Source organism: Lipophrys pholis, assembly GCF_963383615.2.
Source record: "Lipophrys pholis genome assembly, chromosome: 17".
In the NCBI taxonomy this organism is placed as follows: Eukaryota; Metazoa; Chordata; class Actinopteri; order Blenniiformes; family Blenniidae; genus Lipophrys; species Lipophrys pholis.
In genome coordinates this window covers 21,987,511-22,011,100 of record NC_137643.1, presented here as the reverse complement: position 1 = coordinate 22,011,100, position 23,590 = coordinate 21,987,511, and the positions used below count along the sequence as shown (strand labels likewise).

The following is a 23,590-nucleotide window of genomic DNA, read 5'->3' as shown; positions in this document are numbered from 1 at the left end:
TCAAAAACTCCTATAGCCTGATGCATGGAGATTTATAAATTGACGTTTTCCTAATAGAAGTTTTTGTTAGCTGCAATGCTACAGTTCTCATACATTTCTCTTCCTGTAATGTCAGTATTCAGTTTTATAGAGTGATTTTACCTTAATGGTTCTGATCTCAGTTAGAAAAATAGTCTATTGGTAAATGTACATAAAAGAGTTATAAACTCTACCATAAATAAGATTAATCTAGGCGTCAGGCTTTTTCATAGAGGGTGCGCTCCCCAAAAATATTTTGTCGAGTTAATGTAATTTAATCATGCCACAAATCTCCATCTATTGTGATTGAGTAGATTGAGTCGCTTTTATTTAAATTATCTGAACAAAATGTATTAGAATGAACCATTTAACGAAGAAAAACCGAATATGCCCATGTTAATGAAACATATTTCTTATAGGTAAACTAAACAACTGCATTGTAAAGACACATGGCTTTTCACAGCACAAACAGTTTTTCTTGTTTAAAGACTTGTTATTGACAGTACAATCTTTAAAGTACTTATACTGCAAGTTGTCCCCATTATTACGTGACCATTTAGTAGTTTTCTTTTAAAATGTGTAAGAGCCAAACTGAACACTAGATTATACAAGTAGATGTCCAATTTAAATAAAAAAAAATATAAACAACCTTATATTTTATTGGATTTCGGACTTCTTGGTGTAATATAAATATCCCGGTGTCGTCATGAAGGGTAACTTTCTTGAATTTCCTGCGGCCGTTTGCATCCAGACTTAGTAATGCATTGACAAGTTTAGATATTGAAATAATCTGTTGAGTTTTTTTGTTCCACGTCCTGGTTTGGATGGACAAACTGTCTCCTGCTTGGAGGAACCGTCCCATACTCCTCCAAACATCAAGTTCTCTTTTACGTTGAGCCTTTATGCTACATAAAGTCTCCCTGTCAACACGTAGCAGCACATTTAAAGAGTTTGTTTTCACCTGAGGAGGTCCTGGATTCCTCTCATCCAATCCAAACAGAGACGTGAGGCTGAAATGGGCATCGGTCATTTGTCCACATTGTTTTGCACCTCGGCTGTTATTTATTGATCAGGCTTCCCTCACCTCGCGCTTGACACAGACACTGAGAGCTTTTTAATGAATCACTTTCAGTTTGTAATGCTTCTGTAACCTAATGCTAACTTGTGTTTGGGCCAGTTGTCTGGAGGAGACGAGCCATACTACAGAGACACATGCCAAACAAAACCCTTGGTTGGCACTATGATATGGGCATCATGCCTTTGCCAGCCTTCACTCTGTCGGGCCTGTGCCAACCTTTTATAAATGCCCTATTTGGCAAGAGCCGTGCCCAGCAGTGTCTCTTAAGGTTCTGGTTCAAATACCCTCTTCAAATGTGAACGCGGTCCAAATCCTAAACGATCCAAACGACGCGTTCCAAATTGTAAGCTCTCATATTGCATTCAGAGGAAACCGTGGATTATGTTTTATCAACTCAACTGGCAGCAGATGGAGAAAAACTGGAAAGTCATATGTTGCGGCCTCATTTTACTTTATTGTCGCACATTATGGTGCGTTTTGTTTGCTAATCCCGGCATTCCCCCTCCCATTGCCACGCGCGGGAAGAAGAAAAAAAAAAAAAGGTAGCAGCTGCGGCGCATCGGCGTTCACGGTTTGTTTTCTTCGCATTCAGCTCGGAGGTGTGTCGCCCAGAATTACAGCAAAAGAGCAATTATGGCTGAATGTCCCTCTTTCATCACCATTTCAATGCAGAGATTGGAGATCATCCCCCCCCCCCCCCCCCCCCCCGCAGGACAATAATAAACCCGGGAGAATGGCTTCTGCACTCAAAAACCCTTGTAGCCCCCGATCACACAGCCCCCCCCACCGAGTCCTGATAAAGTTTTGTTTTCACGGTTGACTGGTGCGGAAAAAAAAAAAGTCAAGTTGCCTTTAGAATGATGATTAGATCAGGAATTCCTAAATGTTATTTGGTGCCACATTTGATCATGTGAAATGACTTTATTTTAAACAGCAATAACGTTTATTGGACAAGTTTACATATCCGGTAACTTCCACATTTCTTTCCATTTCCTTCAAACAAATATTTACCGATTGATCACAGTCTTATAAGACATATTGCTATGTTAAATGTTGAGCTCGGTGCTGTTGCTCGTAGGTTTTATCTCCTGGCTTTAGAAAAAGCAGCTTTTCTATCCGGCTTGTTCTCCTGATTGATTCATTTACTTAAAGTAAAGTAAAGTAAAGAAACGCTTCCATTTTAGATGAACTGTGATCGAAAAATTGTGAAATAAGTGTAATTTCGGCCGATAAAATGCTTTTCAGCAGGTTTCAATGTGTGTAAATGGAACATAATGGTGTTTATATAAAACAAGTAGGCGACATAAATATCCCTAAAAGAAAAACTCTTGGTTATTCTATGTCTATGAATGTCCTATAAATGTTTAATATCAAAAAAAAGTTTTTGGGAGTCTCAGATCGCTGACTTCCAGTTCCACTGTCATAGACCCTACAGGAAGGAGAGGAATCACTGTAACAGTGAAACGTGGTTGTATAGTGACAATTGAGAGAAGCTCACTTCAGTAAACCTTCAGCAGAGTAACTAGAAACTGGCCCAACAATATATATAATTTAATAGATAGGAAAGTCTTGACTTAATTAGACGGCATTAGATTTACTTGGATGACTGAATCTTTATAGAGACAGAAACGTCTTTACTGTTGTTTTCCGTCAGCTCGATTTTTCCCAACACAATGGACACGTTTACCAATCGTTGCAGCGTTTATGTGAGAAGTTATACACTTTTATGACAGCAGCCATTCTGTATTACGTGCAGAATTCATTCAGTCAATCGTTGCCTTGCTCTGTAAAAGCAAGTTATTCCCCAGATGTGACTGACGGAGACCAGACAGGTTTTGTCAGGGGACAATGTTAGACGTACACTCCGTGTCCTTAGCCATGTGGAGAGGGAGCAGGACGGCGTGTTATTAGCAAGTTTGGACGCTGAAAAAGCTTTCGATCGTGCAAATTGGCCGTTTTTAATTGAAGTAATGGAAAAATGTGGTTTCTCAAAAGAGTGTGTTAGTACATTTAGAGGACTTTACCATCTGCCTACTGCCCGGGTTAGAGTGAACGGAAGTCTTACGGAGCGAATAAGTTTGGAACGCGGAGTAAGGCAGGGCTGCCCCCTCTCCCCCAGCCTCCTTGCAATTTATATTGAACCACTCGCGCAGGCAATTAGGCAAAATCAATGCACAGAAGGTGTCAATATAAAGAGTGTCGGACACAAAACTGCGTTTTACGCAGACGACATATTAATATATCTAAGAAATCCAAATGTCTGCCTGCCAGTCGCCCTCGATCTTCTCGAATCCTTCGGACGATATTCTGGATATAGATTCAATATCCAGAAGACCCAGGTTTTATCTTTTAACTTCACTTGGACATGAGTAACAGGATTGAAACTATTAAACTAAATATTCTACCAAGGTTGCTATATTCTCTTTATGTCTTTACAGATGAAAATACCTCGTAAACAATTCAACGAATGGGACAAGCACATACCCCGGTCCATCTGGAACGGAAGAAAACCAAGAATTAAATATTCCACTCTCCACCTAAGTAAAGACAGGGCTGGTATGTCCGTACCGAACCTCAGAGATTACTGATATGCTGCACAGCTTAAATCACTTGTCTCCTGGTGTGGTGACAAAATAGAAGCCAAATGGAAAGACATGGAGCTCTGTGACCAAGAAACACATGCAAACCTTATTGGGAGATGTAAAACCGGCCAAGTCTAAAATCAACCAGTTTGACCCAATTATAGTGATCGCCATACAGAGTTCGCTTACTGTCGTTAAATAGATCAAATTAGAGAAACAAACTAGGACACTAAAATGGATTGCATATGACAGGGGTGTGACTGCTTATTGTAAAATAATAACTTGCTGAGTTATGAAACTCTGAAGAGTAGATATGACCCCGAGAAGCCGGACATGTTCAGGAACTTCCAAGTACGAGAGTATTTCCAAGACCGTGAACCAGCCAGAAATGCGAATCAACTTGTGAGACTTTTGGTACGAGCATACGGGCGAGGGGGTAAAGAATAGTGTGTCTAAACTATATCAAAGTATTACTGGTCCTAGAAAACATACAACAGACTACATCAAAGAAAGATGGGAAAAAGAACTGAAAGCTACAATCTCAGCCGAGCAGTGGACAAATATTTGTAAAATACAACACTCTACCACAAACTCGAATACCTGGCGTGAATTCAGCTGGAAAAAACATTCCACTGTTTTTTATTACACCAAAACTTAAGACGATGCAGCGAGGAGTACCACAGACTTGCTGGAGGAAATGTGATGAAAATGAAGCGCATATTGAAGATTTCATTCCATGTATTCAAGGTTTCATTCAAAATATTCAAAGTTCATTCAATATATTCAAAGATTTATTTCCTAAACGGCATGCCATCATATATTATATTATATATATATATTTAATTCTTCATATTCTCTGAGTATAAACGCTCCTTTCAGTAATCTGTAAATTGCGCTGCAGGATTTCTCCCTGTGTGTGATTGGTCAGACGCTGCGAACTCCGCCCCTTTCACGTGACGGGCCACAGATCCGCAAAACACTCGAAAAGTTTCGCCTTTTCACTTGAAATTTTTTGGGGTAAACGGGGCCTTATCCCTTCATTTCGAACGCAATTGCGACCAACACAATGTTTTCCGACCTCTAATTCCCGTTATTCCCTCAGAACAAACTCCTCCAAGTGTTTCACGTGATCCAGCAGACGCCAAGTCTCCCATGAGCTTTGAAGGCAAACAGGCTGGATCAATAATGTTTTTTAAGACATAATCCTGTAAATCAGCCTCCACATGCGTGTACTCGCAATGTCGGATTATTTATTCAAGCTAAATTTTGTATTTCTTCTCTATATGTGTATATGTGTCTATATCAGCAGACCGCAAACTCTACTCCCTCTGCTGCGAAGCTTATTCCCTGTTTTTCTTGACTTCCTCCTCGTCAAAACAAAAGTCTCTTATCATTTCATCATCATTGCCTCCACCGCCTATCACACGTGAAACTGCCACGCTAATACGTTCCCTTCTTCCTATTTCTTTACCCCCACCGCCCCACCCCCCCACCCCCCAGTCCTGCTGCAGCTTTGCCCTTTGTAAGTTAAGGCAATCGTGCTTGAAGCAGCACAAACATCAACCCCCATAAGAGAGAGGAGTTCAGGCACAACGAAACGGCGCGTCAGTAAACAAAAGGCTAAAAGAGTGGGACAAGAAAATGATTCAGCTGGTAGCAGCTGAAATACATCCAATTTCACCACATGAGCAGATTGGTCTCTTGAGCGTCTCCGAGGGCCCAGGGAGGGAATAACATCAGCCGTTTTTCAATATAATGCCTTGTATCAACATACTGATATTACACACCCAAAATGGTTTCTCCATAAAATGCTCCTTTGGTTTCTACATAGACTCTATTTTCCATGTCGAATAAGTACCCCACCACCACCACCACCACCATCACCACCACCACCACCACACCCCCTCGCATATCCATTCGTTCGCCTCCAATTCATCTTCTGGGCCTGCCACAGTTCATATTGATATATGCTCAGGGGCTGTTCTGTAACAGGTAACTTAATCACTCCATCTTCTACGTGTCAATTCCGTCCATCTCTCCGCCGTTCATCACGTCTGCATCACAGTTTGCTTTTTCACCTCAAAACAAACGGTGATTGCGAAACTCGTGGCCTCTGAAGCTCTAATTCTACCTTCCACATTTGGTTCAATTAAAGTTTTAAATATTCATAACAGACTTTAGGTGGGGGTTTTTTTCTACCCTGAGTGGACGGCATGAGCAGAATCTGAATTTGAACAGACGGTATCAAAGTCAAGCTTTTTTCTCTGAAATAGATGGACGACAACACCTCGTATTTTCATCCCATTTGAAATCTTTATTATCTGCTTACTTGTCTCTTTTTCAGTATGAATCTTTTCTTTTCACAAACCAGTGATATTTCAATGTGATTAGTTTGTTCATTTACACACAAACGAAGCTACAGGTCAACGAAAACTATTATATCTGAAAATTTCGGCCAAAGTGGAGATTTGGACAAACTCCGTCTTTACATTTGCATGTGGACACTCGGGGGGGCGGAGCTTAACGTCACAGTTTGTGACAGAAGCGTCATGTGTGCGACCTGTGTTCATTGTTTGTCCGCTGCGACACTGGATGCTGCCAAGGCTGCGCTTGTTTTTAATGTTTGTGCAAAGGCTTTTGGCTTGTTTGCATTTACAGTAAAATCACTACAGCTCGAGCAGAGGCTTGATGCGTCTCGTTACACTGCCACCTACAGGCGTGGCATGTTCACAGCTCTTAATGAGGTTTGTGTAAGTCAGTTGTTTTTTAAACGAGCCGGTGTGAACAATGTGGTTTTTGTATGTAAATGTAGAGGGGAGAAAATATCATTTGTTTTCTAAACGTGGCCTGAGGCTATTTCACCAGCAAACCGGACAAAACACATGAAAACAATGTATTTTTAATTTTTAATGAAGCAGGACGACCTACTGTGACCTACAACAATTTTCTATCCATACGAATGTCCGCGCTCTCTCATTGTTAAGGTTTATAGCATGTCGTTCTCTGCTGCATGTGTTTGTGCTTTCATTACAAAAACAACCCACAGTGCCAACTCATGGCCTGGCTGTCTAACTACATCTGTTTTAACTTGAAACGTCATGGAATCGAGGCCCGAGAGTCAAACTCATGCAAATAGTTGGAAAATCACACAGGCTCACACAGAATAGTTAATAAATACATTTGGTTCTAAAGTTGTTCGCCTTTATGGATTTTTTTTTTTTTATTTATTATTATTTTTTAATCATATTTCTTCTCAAAATCCAAAAGGCAGAAATTGTTCCTGGAATGGTGTCCCCGCCAATTAAACACAGATTCTCATGGTCCAATAGGAAACTCGTACATAAAGAGAGACTGAGAAGACCCCGTTGGAACACGTCTCACACTCTAAATATAGTCGAAAGTGACAAAACAAATAGTTGATGACAGTTATAGGGAAATACTTTAATGTGTAAAAGTGATTGTCTCATTAGCAGCTGACACAACTGGCTGAGACTGAGACAGCTGGCGAGTTCAGAGCTTTGTCGTCTTCTTTAATCACTACCGATTGAATAAACTGAGAGGAAACATTAATACAGTGAAGGGAGCTGCTGTCACGCTTTACCACTGGTACATATAATCACTATGGACATTACAAACTCTAGCCAGGCACTTTTTCCTTTACATTTGTTATGTATTGACGTTAGATTATGTTATAGTTGTTGTGTTTGTAATTGAACATCAGCCTCAGTGTCAGCTGAACATCAGCTGAAGTTCACTGCTTATAGAAATCCCAGTATCAAGACTCAACTTTGTACCGTTGAACCTTCCAGAGTATATTGAAATAGGCACTAACCATCTGAGTCACAAAGGAATTTGCATATTTCTGGGTTTGGTCGCCTATATTGACTAGATTATACACTTTAGAACAGCGGTTTACCTTTTTTCCCTGGAGATGACCGTATTACTTCCCACTGGCGAACACGTCTCCTCCGACCCTCCAACGAAAAGCTCTCGGTCTCTTCCTCTGTCTGCTCTGATCTCTAGAAAGTGTCTTATTGTGTCTCTCTCGTCGTTTAAATGCCTCGGGTTTCCCTTTTCATCCCCGGGAGTCACGAAATAAAACTGAGAAAATAGATTAGAATTGAATTGAAGTTAGGCAAAAGGTGCGGCTGAACCTTCGGTGTTGGTTCTTTCTCTCATTCTGAAGCAGAATTCGTCAAGCGTTTATTGTTTATCCCTGTTGAAACTAGTTTCAGTTGAAGCCCCGCTATCAGGAATTGAACCGGATCACCAGCGGAGGGGAAGCCCCTTCCCAGGGCGGAGCAGCTCCCACCATGTCCCCAGTGATGAGTTCCGTTACCGCCGAGACCATTCCCCTCACGGTTCCTTTTTCATCCCTCGTCTCTGTCTCGCCGGGTGGACGCCGCCGTCATTTCCAGCGCTCTCCTCGCCCGGCCTCACGGCGACCGCGAGGGCGCTTCCCGTCACTTGCCTTGAAACACTGCGAGAAAACTGGAGCGTTTAGAATTCTGTGCCTGTGTGGATTCAAAGATCGGAGATTGAAAAAAAGAAGGAATAAATGCCCCCACTGGTAAATTACCACCCGGCACACATGCATACATGCAAAAAAAAAAAGAGAAAAGAAGTAAAAGGTGGATAAAGGTGTGACCTGGATTTGTGCCGTCAGCTTTGATTTGAAAGGCCGTCGTGGGGCGTTGAGGTCCCCTGGTCTATTTTCACCTGAGGAAGAGAGGATTTCACCTCTTGGGGGGAGAATAATGCAAGAAGGGGAGAACCCGCTAAGCACTTCAGTGTGAGCCGCGGCCGGCAAAAAACAAAAAAAGAGACGGGTAAGAATGACATTAATTTCAAAAGTGACCTCATGAGGAGAATAATTCCTCAAGTGCTTTTTAATATCCTTTCATCTCTCTGAGCCGTGTGTAGGAATTATCCTCCTCTCTGGAAAAAAAAGAAAAGAAAAGAGGCAATACGAAACCGATTGTTTTTATTAGGGAAGCCCACAGGAAACAATGCAGGACTTCTATTGGACATTCCTCACTCCTGCACTGTTTACAGAGCGGCGGGAGTGTGTTTGTCAGGTGTACGTTTAAACAGCAGGTCCCACACACACACACACACACACACACACACACACACACACACACACACACACACACACACACACACACACACACACACACACACACACACACACACACACACACACACGCGCACACAAAGTGTCTGAGAACCAGCCGGATACCCATTGCACTTTGCAAAGTGGCACTTCCTTCCTCTACACACTCCAGACTTTGCGTTGAACTGCTGCCTGGCAACCGTCTGGACACGACCCAACTGTTTTGATTGTGTATGTTTTGTGTTGTGTGTGTGTGTGTGTGTGTGTGTGTGTGTGTGTGTGTGTGTGTGTGTGTGTGTGTGTGTGTGTGTGTGTGTGTGTGTGCGTGTGTGGCCAGGACGGCCTCGCCATTGAATCCACCGCTCGCCCTCAGATGGTCGCAGGCCATAAATTCTCTGTCCAGGTACAGGTTTTTGCGTCTGGCGGCGGTACACGTGGGTGTGAGCGACGCTTGTGCGTCTGAATTCAGGCTCCTCTTGTTAGGAGATTCCACGCCACATTCTTGGGTTGTCTCGGAGATGGTGTGGCTTCCTTCCCAGCCTGGATCCCCGGGGGATTAGAAAGAAAAGAAAAACTCCTGAAGGATCAATCAGCAGTTAGCTCAGCGAGAGTGACACTTCTACTGTCCAAAGATGGGATTAATCAAACAAAGTTGCTGCATTAAAAATGCATATTTAGGAATATCAAAGGCTGACATAAATTAACAGAAATAGAATGTTTTGGCTTAGTTAACTCTGTAAAATATTAATGGTTGCTCGCCTGTCCACTGGAGTCTCATTTTTTGCATTTATTACTAGATCTGATGACATGAATAATGAACTCACACCGAGTGTTTGCATCGTTAAAGGCATTTTCATTTCCCCACACATGCTTCTATTGTCACTGCCTCTCTCCTTTTAAGGTTCTCTATATAGTCAAAAGGCACATGCCTCTCAGCATCGAGCGTTTCTATGCGATGTATGTACACTGTATGAGGAATAATGGAATATATTGAACCATTTTAAAACATGCATGATCACTAATAATTTGTGAATCATCTAGAATAGAGAATCAAAAGTGTGTTAATGCAGCTGTGTCTTGAGTATAGTTACCAGTTGGAAATCTCCCAGCTATGATGTTATGTTATGTTATGTTATGTTATGTTATGTTATGTTATGTTATACTATGCTTTGCTATGTTATGCTTTGCTATGTTATGCTATGCTATGCTATGCTATGTTATGCTATGCTATGCTATGTTATGGTACGTTATGTTATGCTATGCTATGTTTTGTTACGCTACGTTATGTTATGCTATGCTATGTTATGCTATGCTTTGTTACATTACGCTACGCTATGCTACACTACGCTATGCTACGTTACGTTATGATATGTTGTGTTATGTTATACTATGCTTTGCTATGCTATGTTATGCTATGCTATGCTATGCTATGCTATGCTATGTTATGTTATGCTATGTTATGTTATACTATGCTTTGCTATGCTATGCTATGGTATGTTATGCTATGCTATGTTTTGTTACGCTACGCTATGTTATGTTATGTTATGTTGTGTTATGTTATGTTATGTTGTGTTGTGTTGTGTTGTGTTATGTCATGTTATGTTACGCTGGGTGTTATACGCCCAGTTATATTTTCTGAGGGTTAGGGTTAGGGTTAGGATTAGGGCTGAATTTAAACCCCTCTCCCTCTGTTGTCTTGTCAACATGTCGCTCCTCTTGTCGCCCGTCGTTCCTGAGTCCCTATGGTTTTTTGTGGTCCCTGGACATTTTCTAAAATAAACTGGTTTTTATGGAACTCTGTGAGCCTGTGCTTGGCTCCATCCGCACACCACCTGACAAGTACAAGCCTGCTCGGCGCGTTAGATCCTCGGGTGGATCCCTTCTGGTCATCCCAAAGTCAAAACTTAAATCTAAGGGTGACCGTGCATTCTCCACGAGGGTCCCTTGACTTTGGAATGACCTGCCCAAGGAGAGAAGGCTTGCAGAATCAGAGACTTCTTTTAAATCTCATTTGAAAACCCACTTTCATAGACTCGCTTTTAATTGAAACTTCCATGTTTGTGGATGGTCCCTGGTTTGAGTCGGGGCTTCTGTATGGAGGTTGATAGGCTCTGTTCTGAAAACATACATTTGAATGTTAATTAGTGCCTCTGAAGGCCCCGATATGCTTGATGCTAAGTATAGAGTCTTCTGTCCGTCTTCTGCTTTCATGATGTAGTAATTTGGTACACTTCGAAGGAGCAAACAGAGTAATATCACTGATGACCTGTGGGGGCAGTGTTGAGCAGTATTGCTCAAATGTAATCAGCGAGAGTCACAAAGAAATCAACAGAAATGACAATCCCTTCCAGGAAAGACCGTGGAAATATGTGCGTGGATACAAGCAAACCAACAACATGAAGCTTCAGTTTAGAAACATCTTTACAATGAGAGCAGACGACAATGAGAACAATTTAAATACTACTCGGGAGACAAATTTTATTGGTCCACCATTCATTTACCCTTGACAACCATCAACACAACAATAGTTTTGTGTTTGTAATCCAGCCATTATATTTATTTTGACTTTCACTTGTATGGCTCCTGTCTTCTCTGCTTTTGCTGTATTTCTATGGTGGCATCACAGCACCACTACAGGCCTGCTGTGAGTACTACAGCCAACCTTTTGTAATTAAAAATGTTTTGGTCTCAGTGTGGATCAGGTCTAAACTTCCTGTAGGGGTGAATGTGAGTGTGTGTGGTTGTTTGTCTGTCTGATGGACTATTGATTGTTCTTAACCCAAAGTTAGCTTCACGTTCGGAGAGTCCGGGACTCAGTTCACTCGGGAGGGGGCGGAGCCCAGAATTTGTAGTCCATATTTCCATTGATGGCCTCTATGTAGTTCAGCTTCCGTATTTCAGAGTACAAACTTTTTTCAAGGCATATCAATTTCAAGACACGTTTTAATCCGGAGATGGAGGAGGGTTCGCTTGTTTGCCGCCGAGCTTGTCCGGACAGGCAGAGCGGCGTTTTACTGCACACCATATCCTTGTAAAACAAGAATCACATAAATAAATGCATGGCAGTCTTTGGCTGCGCGGGAGGTCTTTAGCATCATGCTCTCCCACAGAGATTTACCATCCCATATGATCCCGGCTCTTTAAAGTCACTTTCCTCGCTGCACTGGAGACGCACACTTTGAAAAAAAAAACAGGCAAATATTTTTCAAGCTCAAACACGGCTCATTTCTGAAGCCTCTGCTAAAATAAGACTGAGCGAGCGCGGGCATAGAAAGCAGATTGTGGTGCTTCTCTTTTCTTCTTCTTCTTCTCTTTTCTCATGTATGAAAGGGAGGAGAAGAGAGGACTACACCCCTTGATAGTAAACAGCAAGTTTATGCTAAAAAGAAAAAAGACGCTCCCGAAACCCCCTCCTCTTCCCTTACAGGCTTGTATCTCTGCTTTCTGCTAACACACACACACGCGCACACACGCACGCACACACACACGCGCGCACACACGCACGCACACACACACTCCTCCCTTAGCCTATATAAGCAGACAGCAGCTGAGCTGACCCCCTCCACCCTGCATTCTCTCCTTTATTAAACATACACAAGCTGCATTTTGTTTTCTTTTTTTTTTGCAGCTTTAAAACGTGTATATATATTTTTTTTTTTGCAAAAAAAAAAGGAGAAAAAAAGAAGAACTTAACGAGAGAAGGAGGCTCTCTGACTGGGGACAGAGGACAGAGGGAGGAATATGAGCCAGAAAGGGCCGCATTGTGGAGAAAGAGCTGAGCCGAGCAGAGCTGCCGCCCCTCCCCCACTCCACCATAGCAAAGTTCTGCTGCTTCTGCAAGCGGCGTGATGCCTTCACGGACCGCGGCCGAGGCTCGGAAAGCACACCACTCTCTGCAAGGCAAACAGCAACCTGCATCACCTGTCTTGAAACAGAACCGTGGCTGCAAAATATAACGACTATCAACCAAACAGGGACAATAGGTTGAAATTGCATTGCAGAAAGCATAATCTTAGTATGAATTGTGAATGTTTTGAATATTATTCTGAAGCAGACTTGGAACAAGGTGTTTGCAGGTTTGAATCCCACAGCTAAGTGTCACAACTGTGGGTCCTTGAGGAACACTTTTGACCCCCCCCCCCCTTCAGCTCCCTGGAGCACCGTAATGTGGCTCCTGGAAAAAGGATTGGTCTAAAAAAAAATTAAAATAATTTCCACAATGGGATTAATGAAGTAGTTTAGTTTAGAAACATGCTGTGAACCAATCTACAATACATACATTAAATGGTGTAAAATAGTCGGCTGAATTCTTAAAAACATGAACAAACGAGAGATCCTTTCTCCAAACTCTTCAGGAGAAGCTTACATTCCCAGTTTCATTGTACTTTCCATCAAAAATGTTAAAACTGCACTTTAGTAAAACAATATTTCTAGTTTAATAACTAAAACAAAGACAAACTTAAGTTTGTACTTGTACCGATCCTGTCCACTCAAGGTCATATTGGAATAAAATTAAGTTGACACAACTGGTTTAGAGAATAATGATCTCTCAACTGTAAAGACATTTTTCACTATTATTGCTAAATATCTTTGCTATGGGCATTTATATGCAAGAGCAACAAAAAGAAAACTGTTTTACTTTGGCCAGATTGGAACTTTTCATTGGCTATGTAAACTTGACTTTACATGTTACCCCCCAAATAATATGAGTTGAATACATCATTCAGTCAACTCCTGCCTTATAATCCTTTAAATACTTTCTTATTGAGAAGTACAAATGCAATATTTAAATGCTCCATAACGTTATGAAGCATTTCTTACATGTTCTCAACAAAGCCTGGTAAACAGGAGTAAATGTGCCAAGACTTTATTCCTACTTTATTCTGTATTAGGGGTCCATTTTCCCTCTCTGCCATGTTGAAGTCAGTCGTGATTTAGAAAATTCCGACGGTGCTTGAAGGGCTCACGAGTTCTGCTGCTGCTGGGAGAGTGCAGGCAGGCAGAGAACATGAAGAAAGGGGGTGGGGGGACAGACAGAGAGAGAGAGAGAGAGAGAGAGAGAGAGAGAGAGAGAGAGAGAGAGAGAGTCTGCTACATTTAATTGTAGAGGGTCACTCTCCCAGATCTCATTCTGGTGTGTGCTTGGCGTGAGATTTGCCTCGTAACTGATAACATTAAATTTCAGCGACTGAAGCTTCACTGTCACTTTTCCAACCAGCAAGCACTGCTTCTCCTTTTCTATCTTCACTTCCTGCTCTGTGACTGGCTCAGTCCATCCCCCATCCTTCTTCCTTTTCTATCCTCTCTCCCTCCCTCCCTCCCTCCCTCTCTCGCTCTCTCACACACACACACACACACACACACACACACACACACACACACACACACACACACACACACACACACACACACACACACACACACACACACACACACACACACACACACACACACACACGCACACTGCACAGACATGCACAGGTTGTAATTTCATGCTTTCCTCCACTTTCCTCTGCTGTGCTCGCTCCTCTCGTTTGCAGTTGCAGAGACACATGGAAGCAGTCACTCCTACCTATTAGCTCTCTCTTACAGACGATGACATTGTGGCCTATTTTGTTCCTCCGTTTCCACCGTCTGATGAGATTCTGAGCAACGTAAGGTGCACCGGCGGATGCAGCAATGCCACCGCTTATGCACAAAGCACTTTTTCTGGACATCAGAACAGTTGTTGTTGACTTGATTCATTTGTTCGCGTGCGTCCTTCAACACACAGTGGGCGTTGCTGTGTCTACCGAAACACCGTCTCTACAAACCGTTTGGATTCCATTGTTTAGAATTATCCGCTGGACAATCTGTCGTGAAATCACAAAAACCTTGTTTGGTTGTGTCGACCGTCCAGTTGTGCTTTTCCAGTCACGGTTTTGAGTGATTTCCTTCCACGTGGACATTCGACCGTCTTTGCAAGGCCCCGTTTCCACGACAACGTTTCACATGACAACACCTAATCCCGTGAAAAAAAACAAACCCTGATGCGTTCACACTGCAGCAGCAGACACACTGACAACGATGTAGTTAGTTTGCCGGGCCACAGGAGGGCGCTGTAGCTTGTTTTTGTTATGAAACCACACAGACATGTGAGGAGCGAACAAAACGCTGTAAACATGAGAAAGCAGAGAGAAGCGACATTCTCGTGGACTGACAAGGAATCAGATGCTATCGGGGGAGAGTCTCAACTACTGAACTACCGATATGGACAATAAAACTAGAATAAGACCGACAGTGAAAGCACTACGGGTCGGCCATGTTTGTTTACTTGAGCATGAGCAGAAGGACTATTCACAACGGCAGGAAAGATGAGCAGCAACAGGCGCCGCCTCCATCGGTCCCTGCAGGAGGGAATCGGGACCATGAAAGAGTCTTTCCACAATGGGATGGAACTATAAAAACTTCACGGATACAGTGGATCAGAACACCGGTGTTGTGTAAACCGACCCCCCCAAGAGTGGAGAAAGTCTTGCGGAAACACTCGTATTCTTTGTGGTCTAAACGGGGCCTACTTCTCGGACGATGAATTGTAGAGGTGGTCAGTGGCGTTTCTACATGTAAATACTTGGTGGGGCAATATTTTATTTAGGTCGAGGGACACTATTGAATTCCAAAGTAAAGTGTGTGCACAACCTTTAAGCCACAAGATTATAACAACCATATAGGAGTTGATCCCGTAAAGTCATGGAAATAGCCCATCAAAAAAAAAGAAATTCAATTAAAAAAAATAAATACCAATGAAGGGGTTAGAACCAGGCCAGGTCAACCACTCAACCACCAGTAAAGCTCCAAATTCATGAGCTTCTTCCTCACCGTGTCACACAGTTTACAACTACTTATTTTAATTTTCTCTGCTAAAGTAAGCGTTTCAAACTCGTCCTCGTAAATAATCAAACTAATGAATTAACCGTTTGTTAGCTTTAGCTGCTAACAAGATGGTATTTGTGACGACTCGCTCCGGTTCTGTGAAGCTCCGCCTCTATCAGCACCAGCCAATCAGCTTTTGAGCATCTAAATGACGTTGTTAGTGGGGCTTCGGGCTTCAAGCCCCATGAGGAATCAAAATCACCTGATCTGAGTGCATTGAGTCACAGCCTGAGCATGCGCACTTTCAGTTTACTGCATCCAATACACACTGCATGGTGAGAGAGGGGCGAGCCTCACTAATGCACCATCGGTGTGGATCAGGAGGAAACAACCTGGAACCGCAAGAGGAGACCAGGAACCAGGGAGTTCAGTCCTCACACAGTCATTATGGGCTCTATAGGAGGAAGTTTTATTCACAGACAAGAAAATATTGTAGATAATCTTAAAGAATTATTAGCATACTTTGCATGCAGTCCTTTCTGATGACACCAGGTGGGGCTCAGCCCCACCTGCCCCTAATGACCAGTTGCCCCTGGAGGTGGTAATTCTTTCTGACCTCTTTGACGCTTAGATTCACACGTTTAATTTTTTTTTTTAGAATCCAGAGAATACATCCTAAACTGCTGCAAAGAGAGGAACTTAATAAATGTTGAAAATGCTGCAGTGTGAATACCAGGTGGGGAATTTTTCTAATAGTAGCGCTCACAGTAATATATAAGCAATTCAACTATCTGTCATTGTATCGTCCCGCTCGTTGTCTGGCGCATGCAATCCAGAAGATCCTTTGTTGGAGCAATGCTGTTGATTTAAAAAAAAAAAAACTAAACGTGGATTCTTGAAGATGTACTTTGAACCGTAAGTGCGGTGCAGTAATGTATGAGTACTGCGTTTCAGAAAAATGGGAATGACGTCTTCCAAAATATGAAAAAGTCAGATTCCGCGACCTGATTGTATTTGCTTTGGGAAGCCTCCCACCTCTACCAATGTCAGTATGCATAGACAGTCTGGAAGCTGTTTTTCAAAAAGCTCCATTTTCAGAGCTGTGCAGCAATAGTGTCATATGAGAGAACAGCTCACACGCAACAAAAGTTTAGCATTACAAGACAAAACAGTCTGGACAGGATCCAAAGATGGACATTTGGGAACCTCTGACTTCGTTGGGCTGTTCAGTGTCTGGCAGTATTACTTTCCGCCATAAGATGGAGTGAGTCTCTCCACCGTGGGTGGAGCTTCAGGAGCAGAGACCCACTGTCAGGTTGGGGCTCGAAGGAATAACCACTGTTGTTTCTAGATAAAACGTGGGTAAAGTGTAAGCGTCCGATCGCTAACGGTACAGCCTTGACTTGTTCTGCGAGTTTTACTAAAACTTAGACAAGTTACTGAGACATGAAGAAACACTGGCAGGAACAATAACTGGAAACCGACGGGACTCACACGGCTCACTAAAGCCACCCAACACAAAACAGCAGAAGCACTTAACCCTCATAACATTTACCTGTAAAGAACACCCCCCCCCCCCCCCCCCCCCCCCCAAAAAAAAGACAGGGTTATAAACCCTGAAACTCTGCTTACATTATAAGACAGACAAAGCTATAGTTTATAACTTTGCAAATAGTAACATCATCTGTACAAAACAGGGTTCAGTTTTGGTAATTTAATTAAAAATATGTAAAATCTATGAACAAAAGGAAGGGCACTGCAAAGGTTGAAACATAAAATCAAAAGATGATTGAAGAAGAACAAAAAGTATTTCTAATAGCTGAGTGAACTAAAACACAAGTATTGGCTGCAGAACCTTCAGGCCCTAAATATCTACAAGCGGTTTGCATGTTTGTTGCCAGACTTTGGCAGTGTGTTTACGTTCGGTGAAAAATCTACAAAGTCCTTTCTGCAGTGTCACTTTTTCAGCTTTCCCTCAAGGTCTTTGGTCTAATTCAGGTCATGGTGAAACAGTAGCTATGCCCCGTGCAGCATGACAGCATGATGCTGCCTCCACCGTGTTTTACAGTTAAGTAAACTGGAATTGATAAGCAGAATTTCGGAGCCGACTGCGAGCTGATGCACGGGATGCCGATAGAGCTCCACTTTCTACTCTGTCCACTGAGACTCACTTCGAAGGAATAGAAGTCCAACTCTGACAAATATTAATGTTGCACTTTGTTTCAGGGCTTTTACTTCAGTAGTGGTGTCTACCTTGACCTTCACCCGCAAACTCAAACGTACTTTTGTTTAATGTGGATTGTAGTTCCTAAAAATTAAAAAAAAAGCCCAACAACTTAAATTTCTTCCAGCTCAGTCTGGAGCTCATTTGATGCCTTACTCTTAATTTCACAGATTTATTTTCAGATTTTTTTCACTCAGTTCATCTTATTGTCCAGGAAGCCTATTTACTGCTTGAAGAGGCTTTAGAGATGCACGATGATGCCTTATAACATCTGTACCTGTGTTCTGTTATGAGCAGTTCTGATGCTTTCATACAGCTGATGCAAAAATAAACCGATAACAACCATTGTCAGCACTTAATTGATGCCATGGGGATGTTTAAAATTGAGCACGGGTCAGTAATTCTTTTTTAATGTTGTTTGAAAAATGTATTTAATGTCACTCAGAAGAGTAATCATTGTGTCCTGAATAGTGTTTCCTGCCAGTGGATGAAAGAATGGATTGTGGCCGGCGTCAGCAACCCACGGCTGTGGAGACTAATGTGGCTCTTCAGCACCTCAGTAGCATGTACCTGGTGAAGAAATAGTTTTTCTAATCATTTTATACGAAAGTTTTCCCGCTCCATGAATGTTTGTTGTTTACTTTCACTGTAATGGAGAAAATATTCCTAATTGCAGTGCTATGATAACGCTTTGTGTCGGTCCATCCGTAATTCTATACTTCTACGGTTCATCACAGGGCAAACTCAGACAACCGCCCACATTTACAGCCGTAGGCAATTTAGGTTAATCAATTAGCTTCAAATGCATGTTTTCAGACTTCGCCCGGAAGCCTGAGTACCTGGAGGGAACCCACACATGGACAGGAAGAACGTGCAAACCCTGCACAGAATGGGCCACCTCAGATTCAAGCCCACAGCATTTTGTCTATGAGTTAAGGATGTTTATTTATTTATTTTACTTATTTATCTATTTGATCGGGACAACGGACATTAATGAACAATCATATGGAAATACAAATTGTACACAAATTGTAAATGTGCCAGATTATAGCAAAACTGCTCATTTACATCTGTAGTCCCAAGGCAGGTCACACAAGCAATACAATGTATAAAGGAATATAAAAACACAATATAAAAAGTATACAAATTACATTTACGGGAAATGAGCGCAGGACTGATTTACTGATTTGTTAACCACTACACCACCCCGTTGCACCAGATTCAGTGTAAATAGCATAAATATAGACTATAAACGTTTATAAGGTATTGAAGGGAGACATAAACATCCATTTGTGTGTGTGTGTGTGGTTGTCTGTCTGTGTGTGTCCTGTGATACTCTGGTGACTTTCTCAGTATGGACCCTACTTTAATCCATAGTTGGCTGGATAGAGTGGATTAGGCAATGGATGCATGATATTGAGGGTTACATTTGAATATGTGACTCCAGACAGATTAGTGCTGGGGGGGGCACAAAACTGCAGGTATTTCTATATTTCTTGCTGGTGAAAGGTTGTAAACCCCCTTGTTGAGTGTCGATGGCTCCTAAGTTTAGACTTTTGGTGAAACACTTTGTTGATAAACAATTAAGTAAATATTGTTATTTCCCTGTAAACATGTTGACGTTTATGTGCTTAGAATTGTACACTGGTAAAAGTATCTGATGCACATTTTCTGAAAACGGATAAAATTGCTGTGAAAAACAACAAATCAACTCTCCTCCAGCATCAGGCAGCACTGATGTGAATGGTCTTTAGCTTTTTATTGATATGCAACCGCTTAATTAAAAGTCCGAATGACTAGTACTTTAAAGATAACAAACGGGGCTTCTCGAACACGTCGACGGGTTTATGTAGTGCTCAGTTTAAAGCTCATTAGACCTTCAATAATGGCTCTTCTTCGGTATAAACAACGTTGTTGTGAGGCAGCCGGCGCCGCTCCGGCTCCACTTTTTGGAGGGAAGTCCACTCCGGGATTTCGCGATCTCGCGGCAGGTCGGTAAGATGGCTGTGTCTCGCGGAGCCTCGTGCTGGTTTGGTTGATTTCGAGCTCGCGCTCTCGTTCTGTAACAGAAGCCCCCCCCTCTCCCCCCCCTCCAAACACATACACACACTCTCACACACTTGTGTCGGAGAAATTCATTTCCCCGGCTCTGTATTTATATATTTTTTCTTCCACAACCACCCCCCCTCCTCCCCGCTCGGTTTTTAACTTTAACCGGAGTCGCACTGGATTACCGGATACCGGTCCGGGCGGAGGACACAGGGGGGAATGAACCGGGACGACGGGTACGTTGGTATGAATATAATTGTATTTATATTCAATGGTTCTTCGGAGTTTGCTTGTGAGTGAGTCGCCGTGCTGAGAGAGAGCGAGGCAGAGGAAGAGTGGAGGAGAGAGAGAGGGATATCATGGCCGCTCAGGTCGCCAGCGTCGCCACTCTCAACACCAGCCCGCCATCCGAACTCAAAAAGCCGGATCGGGACTCGCAGGAGGAGTCGGTACCGGGGGAGAAGCAGCATGAAAATAAGGAACCGGGACCTGACGGCGGATCTCCTGGCCAGAAGGAGCTGCAGGACGGGAGCGATGCTGGAAACGCTGGGGGAGGAGGGGATCCTGACATGAAGAACGGCAACGGGAATCTACCCAGGGTAAATAATAATAGCAGTAATCAGAATGATACGGGCGGACCCGAAGGGAATAACCATCCCGGGATGGGACACCACCACCCGGGCCCCTTTCCTCCACCTCCTTACGGTTACAACCAGCACTACAGCCGGGCCCCTTTTCATCAACATGGCGGACAACAAAGCCCTGGCATGGCAGCTGCATCGGGGCCGGGCATGATGGACCCATACCCCCCTAATTCACACGAACACGGCTACCCCAACCATTACAACAACTACAGCCCGTTCCAGAGCAGGACTCCTTATCAGGGCCAAGGATACGGGGCCATGAATTCCCCGCGTAACAACCAGCCTCCGGCGGCTGGGGGGCAGCCAGGCAAGCAACAGCCAGCAGGAGGAACCACCGCTATGGCTGCCTCTTATAATAATCAGAGGTATAACATGGGAAACCAACAGCCTACGTCTACGCCAACTTTGAACCAGCTCCTGACATCCCCCAGCTCGGCCCGGAGCTACCCTAACTACCCCCCGGGAGACTACAACAACCAGGAAGGGGCCAGCAAGGGACCAGGAGACCTGGGCAGCACTCAGTATGGTGGGGTCCATCCGGGTTGGCAACAAAGGACCCACCACCCGCCTCCCATGAGCCCGGGAAACACCGGACAGCCTCCCAGCAGGAACCAGGTAAACTTCCCCCACTGCACCGACACACTTTGGGCCGAGTTCGAGCCTCCGTGCGGCAGGCAGGCAGCAGCCGGAGAGTTGCTTATTGCATTGGACCAGCCATTGTCTATGTAGCAAGAGCTCTAAAATGGCTGCCTCGATATTTCTCTCGATACCGACCCCTGCATTAGTGTTTACACAGAGGCACGGGGCTCGAGCTGGGGCCCGGGCCGGAGGCCGGGGCCGGCTGCTCCGGGCAGCGGTGTCGCCCCGCTCTGTGCGCAGGGCCGAGAGTTTGACTAAAGTCGAGCAGGAGTTCGCCGGGAGAAAGTGTGATGGCAGGGGTGACGGGGCGGCTTCCCTCCTCCGCTGCCGGGTGTCGGTCGCCCGAACCGAAAGGAGCATTTCTGCACGAAAAGCGCGGGGGTGTCGTCGGTACCGAGGTCCGGCCGAGGGGCCGCGTCGGCGGCTGTCAGGGCCGGTAAACAAGCCGTGGCTGTTCGGTTAGCATTAGCATAATGATTATATCGGTTAGAAGCGCGGCGGAGGTTGTGGCTGACAACTCGAATCCGCGCGCGCGAGTCCCATTAAAACGGCTTTCTCTTTCTTTAATGTTCGTATCTTTATGCGCTTAAATACCGCGGAGGTTCCGGTTCGGCTCGGTTCGTCCGCCGGTTCCTCCGCCCGCGTGCCTTGCGCGGGCCCTTGTTTTTTTTTGTTTTTTGTTTTTTTTTTCTCTCTCTCTCTCTCCGTAAACAGCCGCCGCTCCGAGCAGCCAGAGTGCAGGTCGCCTTTTGCTTTGGGATTTGAATTATGGAGGTAAAAATCCTGCTGTCAGCCAGGAGACAGTTGGTCTTAGGTTGACATGCGAGCGGAGATCTGATTGGCTCCCACGTTCCCTCTGCTCTCCGCCATTTATAATTGCATCTAATGGAAGGCTGCAGGGAAAAAAAAAACAAAACACAGCCCCCTCTTGCCCCCATCTGTGTCCCTCCACCACAACATAGTCCCAACATCATTTTGAAGAACCGTTTCCTTCATAATCGCGCCACTTTTAATTAATTTATAGACATTAAAACATGTAAATGTCCTCTGTTATGAGCATAAATATGCACCAAAACAACCCAACTCATCACGTGTAACTAGGCTTTTCTTGTATTTGTGTTTATTAAATGCATTTTTCCTGCCAGCGCTCTCCGCTCGGTTCCTCCCACTGCAGTAATTTGCATGATGACTGTACCGATGTAGCTCCACCAATCGCCGTTTTTTTCGTCCGTCCGATTGAACCCCAGCACGTGTTTCCTCCATCAGCATCTCGGCTGTCATCCGCTCCACCTCGCACACCTGAACTTTTCTATATTTCGCAGCTGCTCACTCCCTCGCACTCTCACTCCTTCTCACTCCCTCGCCCACCGACTCCCCCTTCGGAGAGTAGGTTTCTTTCGAGGTGGAGGAGGCTAGGATTCTCTCTCTCTCTCTCTCTCTCTCTCTCTCTCTCTCTCTCTCTCTCTCTCTCTCTCTCACTCCCTCGCCCACCGACTCTCTCTCTCTCTCTCCTCTCTCTCTCTCTCTCTCTCTCTCTCTCTCTCTCTCTCTCTCTCTCTCTCTCCTCTCTCTCTCGTTTACAAGCAGGCCAAGGTGTCAGCCAAGTGTCACAGCTTCTCTGTTTTCTTTTTGTCTGCAGGTTTACAATAGCTTAATTTACTTCCACCGGCGGGAGTGGAATCATGTCAACAGCTCCTCTCTCTCTCTCTCTCTCTCTCTCTCTCTCTCTCTCTCTCTCCAGCCACACGTGTTGTTTTTACTCCAGTTGCGTGTCGCAGGTGAAGTGTTTGAACGAGAGGCCCAGATTAGGAATCGTCATCTAAAATGTGCGAGCGCCGAATGAGCGACAAATGGCGTCATCGCAGACGAACTGGGAACCACTTTCGCCCCGTAATCTTCTCCAGTCCTTTCCCGGGTTTGCGTCGTTTCGCTCAGATTCTGTAAAGATGACGCATTCGCAAGGTCGCACTAATGAATGAGTTAAAAAGAAAGAAAAAAAAATCGATCAAAGAAATGAGATTATTAGGGAGAGATGATTCGAGATTTATCAAACCACTCAAATATTACAGTAACTGATGGTAAAAACAATTTTTTTTCACTTTAACGCAAGAAACAAACATGCTGTTAATCTTAAAATCATCTTAGGCCCCGTTTACACGAATACGAGTGTATCCGCAAAGATTTCTTCACTTTTGAGGAGTCTTTTTACTCGACACCAACGTTTGGATCCACTGTATCAGCAAAGTTTTTAATTCGGCTCCCAAGGTGGAAAGATTCTTTCACGGTCGCTATTCCAACCTGCAGTTACTGCGCATGCGCATCTCTCCCCCCTCCCTCCACTTCCTCCTGCTCATCCACTTGTAAACAAACATGGCCGACCCGTAGTGG

At 43.9% G+C, this 23,590-nt stretch overlaps 1 protein-coding gene across 5 annotated transcripts in view; it reads left to right on the top strand.

Moving 5' to 3' along the window:
• The first annotated feature begins 19,970 nt into the window (after positions 1 to 19,970).
• Positions 19,971 to 23,590, top strand: part of arid1ab (AT-rich interactive domain 1Ab) — a 72,268-nt gene continuing 68,648 nt past the window's right edge. For all 5 annotated transcript variants that reach the window (XM_080484404.1, XM_080484403.1, XM_080484402.1 and 2 more), the window contains exon 1: positions 19,971 to 21,178. In XM_080484404.1, coding sequence (XP_080340530.1) covers positions 20,279 to 21,178 — 900 coding nt within the window. In that variant the 5' untranslated portion in view covers positions 19,971 to 20,278. The remainder of the gene's footprint in view (positions 21,179 to 23,590) is intronic.